This window comes from Hemicordylus capensis, chromosome 7, assembly GCF_027244095.1.
Source record: "Hemicordylus capensis ecotype Gifberg chromosome 7, rHemCap1.1.pri, whole genome shotgun sequence".
NCBI classification, from domain to species: Eukaryota; Metazoa; Chordata; class Lepidosauria; order Squamata; family Cordylidae; genus Hemicordylus; species Hemicordylus capensis.
The window spans coordinates 21,469,710-21,476,437 of record NC_069663.1 but is presented as its reverse complement, the minus strand read 5'-3'; the positions used below and the strand labels follow the sequence as shown (position 1 = coordinate 21,476,437).

At 47.6% G+C, this 6,728-nt stretch overlaps 1 protein-coding gene across 3 annotated transcripts; it reads right to left on the bottom strand.

Moving 5' to 3' along the window:
• Window positions 1-377: 377 nt before the first annotated feature.
• Window positions 378-6,511, bottom strand: LOC128333161 (protein NKG7-like). 3 transcript variants are annotated; one of them, XR_008310865.1, is made up of 6 exons: window positions 6,378-6,511; window positions 5,068-5,306; window positions 3,792-3,941; window positions 3,060-3,194; window positions 1,697-1,886; window positions 378-485 (listed from the first exon to the last, which is right to left on the bottom strand). XR_008310865.1 is itself a non-coding variant. In XM_053268307.1 (5 exons), exons 1-5 carry the CDS (start codon window positions 6,482-6,484, stop codon window positions 1,753-1,755), a joined length of 765 nt encoding a protein of 254 aa, XP_053124282.1. In that variant the 5' UTR covers window positions 6,485-6,511; the 3' UTR covers window positions 1,363-1,752. The 3 variants fall into 3 exon arrangements, 2 of the variants coding, with proteins under 2 accessions (XP_053124282.1, XP_053124283.1); XM_053268307.1 differs by lacking the exon at window positions 378-485 and having other exon boundaries at window positions 1,363-1,886; XM_053268308.1 differs by lacking the exons at window positions 378-485; window positions 3,792-3,941 and having other exon boundaries at window positions 1,363-1,886.
• Window positions 6,512-6,728: the final 217 nt, after the last annotated feature.

Sequence of the window (6,728 nt, the reverse complement as noted above, 5' to 3'; positions counted from 1 at the left end):
AGGGATGTGCAGAACGGTTCTCAAACCGGGACATTCCGAGTGTTCCAAGCTCGGAGCAGAATGGCCTTGAAATGAAGAGCCTGTTCTTAGCTCAGAAAAGGAATAACCCTGTTCCTTTCTCAATTTAAATTGAGTAAATTTAGTCAGGATCACTGACCAGATGCCTTTTTACATCCACACACAGTGTAGAGTCCTGCATCACGTTCGCACTAGCCTTTTCTGCTATTTCTTTCCAAGCCCTTCCCAGCTGTTGGGTTACCGGAAACACTCCAAGAAAATTAGAGCTCTTTGTTTGCTTGAGATTGTTTGGTCAAAGCTGGCCCTGAGTGATTCAGAGTGATCGTTTGAATTGTGCCAAAGATAAAACATTCAAGTCATCTGGTATATACTGCCTTTACGCCAACATAAGCATGGGAAGAACACACATTTATGAAATTTATAAGTGATGATTCAGGTGCTTTGAGAAGGAGTTCAGTGAGCTCGACCTATGGGTGGGAAAGGTGTGTTAGGGATGGATCAGATCTTAATGACACAGAACATACTTTGTGCACAAAACTCTTAATGATTCAACACTAAGAAGAGAGGAGAGGAGAGGAGAGCGGATCTTGTGGTAGCAAGAATGACTTGTCCCCTTAGCTAAGCAGGGTCCACCCTGGTTGCATATGAATGGGAGACTAGAAGTGTGAGCACTGTAAGATATTCCCCTCAGGGGATGGGGCCTCTCTGGGAAGAACAGAAGGTTCCAATTTCCCTCCCTGGCTTCTCCAAGATAGGGCTGGGAGAGATTCCTGCCTGCAACCTTGGAGGAGCTGCTGCCAGTCTGTGAAGACAATACTGAGCTAGATAGACCAATGGTCTGACTCAGTATATGGCAGTATATGGTTACATTTAGACATAAAGGCCTAACTGCTTTGATCCACGTGCAAGGATCTTAGGTTCAAGCATTTCCTTTCCCCCTTTCCCCCTTCTTCTTCTTCCTCCTCCTCCCCACCCCTACTCTTTCCCTCATGCTCTGATTTCCTTCCTCACCATACCTTGGCTGCACTCACACACAACATGGAACTGAAGGACCAATGGAACTGCGGTTCTGCCCTCCCCCTCCCCGCACTTGCTAACCCATCCACGCTTCCTTCTTCATATGAAGGACAGCCACAGCAGCCAATCGGAATGGAGAGAGGGAGGAGCTTCCTTCCCTCAACTCCGGTCTCAGAGAAGGCTTCCTCCAGTTCAGCATTCAGACGTAATAACCCTAAACTCAAACCTCAGGTAGTAGTAGCAAAATTCACAAGAACCAGAGGGGTCAAATTGGAGTTTGGGGAGGAAAACCCCAGGTCGCTTTATGAACAGGACAGAGGTTCCATGCATTTGAACGTACAAGAAATCCAACTTCTGCTTCTTTTAACTTCTTTAACTTTTTAACTGTAACTAACCCTAACCATTACATGCGAATGTGGCAATTGCCTGCAAGCCTGAATTGGAAACCCAGTTCAAACCATGGTTTCTAATGTAGGTAGTAAGGAGCTTAACAATGGCTAGTGCAAAACATTAGGCCAACAGAAGGAACTATGGTTTGTTCAAACCAGGGTTGGCTCTGAGTACATCAGAGGGAGAAGCCAGCATGTCCACCTGAAGTCAATTTTAGATGCCCAAGCCATGGTTTGGCCGTGATGTCATACACGGAGGACAAGTGAGATACCTCCTCTCCACTGTGCACTCATTCTGAGTCCCAGAATAAGGCCACCGCCAATCTAGCTAAATATTCCACCGCTGGGAAATCCATGATGTGAAACCAGCCATTCTCCCACTGGAAAGTCTTGAGGCCCCTATATCAGAGCAGGCCCCGTAATCAGGACAGGTAGTTTTGTAAGTTGTTATTATTACTCCACCTAATGGAAGAAAGAAGAGAAAAATACTTTAGGGCGGCCAAGGTAAAACAGTCAGTCACTGAAAGCAGAGACAGCTAGTAAAGGAAAGTGTGCCATTGAGTCGGTGTCGACTCCTGGCGACCACAGAGCCCTGTGGTGGTCTTTGGTAGCATACATGAGGAGGAGTTTACCATGGCCATCTCCTATACAGTAACAGATGATGCCTTTAAGCATCTTCCTATATCACTGCTGCTTGATATAGGTGTTTCCCATAGTCTGGGAAACATACCAGCAGGGATTCGAACCGGCAACCTCTGGCTTGCTTGTCAAGTCATTTCCCCGCTGCGCCATTAAGTGGCTAGCGACAACTACATCCTGCGTATTAAAAGGAGGTGCATGTCAGACCTGTGGAAGTGCCATATCCTCCATTTAAAATCCCTGCCTCCTATTCCCAGGGACATAGGAGCTCCCAGGGGTTAATCATTGGAGACAGAATTAAGGCACTCTCTCCACACCCAGAGATACCAATGAGAATGTATAACAGTCCCAAGTAAGATTCTTGGCCACCTACTCCCTTTCTTTGACAAATGCAGTCATGGGGTGGCTGGATTCTGATCAGAATCTATCTATCTATCTATCTATCTATCTATCTATCTATCTATCTATCTATCTATCTATCCATTCATTCGATTCATATACTGCCCTTCCAAAGTGGCTGAGGGCAGTTTACAACAAGGTAAAAACAATTAACACCAGTTAACAGTTAAAATCAAAACTATAACAGCAGAATAAAACCAATTCAACAATTCAACAGCTTAAAAAACCCTGGAGAACCAGGGCAACAATTTAAAACAATTTTAAAACAGTTCTTCAATCATTTAAAACCCTGGAAGGCCAGGCCAAACTGATCTGTTTTAAGGGCTCCTCGGAAGAACAGTAATGATCTTGAATAACTGATTTCTGCCGGGAGTGAATTCCACAGCCCAGGAGCAGCTACAGAGAAGGCCCGCCTCTGCGTCATCACCAGATGAACCGGTGGTAACTGGAGACGTACCCCGCAAGGTGCTCTTTGCTGCAAATTCTTGGGTGAGATGAGGGGTGCTGTAAGATATCCCTATTTCCACGTGAAGAGGCTATGTGAAGGCGAGCCCCAAAGTAGTAGTCTCAGGGGCCAACAGAAGAGCCATAACTCACTCGTCATGGTGTACATAGGAAAGGAGACCCATCCTGCACCATAGGATGACCCAAAAATGATGACATTTTGTATGAAAGGGTTGGCACTCCAGTACGAAATTGTGAACACAGCCATGGATACCAAGATGCAGATACCTAAAGCCAAAAGGAGAAAAGGGAATGACTCCAGGAGAAGACTCTGCATCCCCAGGGACTCCACCAGCACCCTCCACCAGTGGAGGAGCTTGTGGGAGACCCAAGCTCCACATCAGGTTGGAGGGCAGCGTTCCCGGCAACAGGGATCCCCAGATGTTGTTGAGCTGCTATCAGCCTTGCCAAACCAAGGAAAGGGGTTAGGAACACAGGAACATAGGAAGCTGCCATATACTGAGTCAGACCATTGGTCTATCTAGCTCAGTATTGTCTGCACAGACTGGCAGCGGCTTCTCCAAGGTTGCAGGCAGGAATCTCTTGCAGCCCTATCTTGGAGATGCCAGGGAAGGAACCTGAAACCTTCTGCTCTTCCCAGAGCAACCCTATCCCCTAAGGGGAATATCTTACAGTGCTTGCACATCAAGTCTCCCATTCATATGCAACCAGGGCTGACCCTGCTTAGCTAAGGGGACAAGTCATGCTTGCTACCACAAGACCAGCTCTCCTCTCCTCAAGGGAGGGTTATCTTCCAGGATGTGGACACTGGAAGGAGGCTGTCCCTGTGAAGCACAAGCAGGGGAAATCTGACTGCAGGGTTACCTGCACCAAAGCTGAGGCCAGCGGCGATGGTGTCCAGAGACACAGGGCCTGTTCGGCAACGGCTGAAAGCCACACAGCTGCAGGACAAAGAGGAGATGCCAAGGAGGGTCGCCATGATGAGGAAGGCTCTGCTTGCATGGAGGAATGGTGCTGGGAGTGAATCGGAAACAAAATGGCATTTATTGAACAGGCTGGGTGGGTGGATCCAGTCCCACCTCTCTCTCTCTCTCTCTCTCTCTCTCTCTCTCTCTCTCTCTCTCTCTCTCTCTCTCTCTCATCAGGCACTTCTGACATATCCTGGAGGTAGAAATTATTTTATTTATTTATTTATTTATTTGATTTATTGATTGATTGAGTTCTATACCGCCCTTCCAAAAATGGCTCAGGGTGGTTTACATTAAATGGAGTACAATGAAGTTGTCCGAGGAACAGGCCCTATGTGTACACAGAGAGGACAGGTCTATCAGTGGCTACTAGTATGGTGGCAGGGGGCCACCTCCAGCCTCAGAGGCAAGATGCCTAAAAAATACCAGTTGCAGGGGAGCAACAGCAGCAGAGAGGGCATGCCCTCACCTCTTGCCTGTGGGCTTCCCAGCGGCATCTGGTGGGCCACTGTGGGAAACAGGCTGTCCTTATGTTCTTGTGTACAACAGAATCAACAGCCTGTTCTCAACAGTGTGTGTGTGTGTGTAGGGGGGGGATGACTCCATGGTAGAGCATCTGCTTTGCATGCAGAATGTCCCAGGATCAGTCCCTGGAGCTTAGCTTGTTTTTTTAAAATGAAAGCTGGGAATCTGGGGAAATTAATAGGAGGGATCCAAATCTCGAATCGAACCAGGCGTGATTCCATTTGGATCTGAATCTAGCCAATGGACCACAGGGGTGGTTTGTTTTGTCTCCAAATCACTCGAATCAGCTAGATTCAGGTACAAATTGATTTGTACTCAAATCAATTTGCACGTCCCTATCTCTGGCATCTTCAGCTAGGGCTGAGAAAATCCACGGTGTGGAATCCTGTAGAGGTGCTGTGTAGACAGTACTGAGCAACATGGCCCAATGGTGTGGCTCGGTATAAGGCAGATTCCTGAGTTCACTTGCCCTGGAGGGCTGCAGCTCAGTGGAAGAGTGACGGCTTTGCATGCAGAAGGTCCCAGGTTCAGTTCCTGCCATCTCCAGGTAAAGCTGAGAAAGAGCTGTCTAAAACCCTCGAAAGCTGGGATAAGGGGATAAGTTCTGTACATTGAGTAACTGGCCGGTTACTTGGGCAGTGTCTTACCAATGGCACCAAACGGGTATATTTTGCAATCTGGACCCAAGCAGATCTCCCAAAGACCACCATGGACCAGGCCTTGAGAGGTACTTTCGAGCAGCCAGTAGGACGTGCACAGAGAGGTCAGCAGGAGCAGCAAGCTAGCTGAGGAGCAGACCACGCTGCCGATCCGTAGAGGCTGCGTCAAGAACGTGAGCGTGGGCTGAGAGTATGCTAGTGAGAAGGGCACGAAGGAGAAAGGATTCCTACGGAAGGGAAATGGGAGAAAAGACATCATTATTAAGAGTGAACCAAAAGCTGCAAGGCTAACAGTGCTGCTAGAGATGAGGAACAGCATCCAGATTAAAGTTACTCAGGAATTACTCTAGAGAGGACTACCTAATTTCAGTAGGACTACTCAGGACTAAGGAGACCTACTCCAGGTGGGTGAGTAGAAGAGCACCTGCTTTGCATAAAGAAGCTCTTCCAGGTTCAGTCCAGGAGAAGAGAGCTGCTCTGGTGGTAGCAAGCATGACTTGTCCCCGTAGCTAAGCAGGGTCTGCCCTGGCTGCATAGGAAAGGGAGACTAGAAGTGTGAGCACTGGAAGAGATTCCCCTCAGGGAATGGAGCTGCTCTGGGAAGAGCAGAAGGTTCCAAGTTCCCTCCCTGGAAGCATCTCCACGATAGGGCTGAGAGAGGTTCCTGCCTGCAAACTTGGGAGAGGTTGCTGCCAGTCTGTGAAGACAATACTGAGCTAGACTGACTAATGGTCTGACTCAGCATATGGCAGCTTCCTATGTTCCCTATGACTAGGAGTGGAACCACACTAGGTAAGGATCTTATTTTGGTTGCAGCAGACGGTTAGACTGAGGGTCAGTTAGATGGACCAATGGTCTGACTTGGTACAGGGCAGTTTCCTATGTACCTGTTTTCCTAAACACTAAGACATGGGGTCATATTCAGAGAGCCAGCAACTCAATTTGCATCCATATAACCACTAACCTCTGGTTATTATTACCTCAGTGTTTGGTTTCTTGGTTAACTGGAACTTTATTATTGTTTATTATTTAAATACCGCCCAAAATATACATCTCTGGTCAGTGCACAGACACACACACACAAAACAAATAATACAATCCAAACTGAAAAAAATAAGAAGTGATTAAAACATCACAATAATTTAAAACCCAACATTGAAAGTATTAAAACTGTAAATCTAATTAAAAGCCTGGGTGAACAACTGTGTCTTCAGTGCCTTTTTAAAAGCTGCCAGGGATGGGGAGGTTCTTATTTCAGCAGATTCCTTATTTCAACATGATTCCTTATCAAGACCCACCTGAACACAAAATATCCCAGCCGCACCATTTCCTCTTGCCTGTTTCCCCTTCCCCTAATAGGTTCTCCCTCTCCCACCCCCGACGTGCCATCTATCTTGGGGAGCATCTTTGTGATGTGGGTGAAGACTGGGAGGGGCGGGGGGGCGGAAGCAACTTCTTCTGAAAGAAATCTGGTCACCATGGTTACCGCAGCTGCTCCAGACACTTCAGGGTAAGTTCTGACCAATCAGGTTCTTGAGACCTTCTGTCTGCCAAGGATTCCAACCGGTCCAGGGGCAGAGATACCATTGGCCGAACAGGTTCAAAGAACCCAGGCCGCGCCCAATCAGGGGCTGTGAGCATGGCCCCAG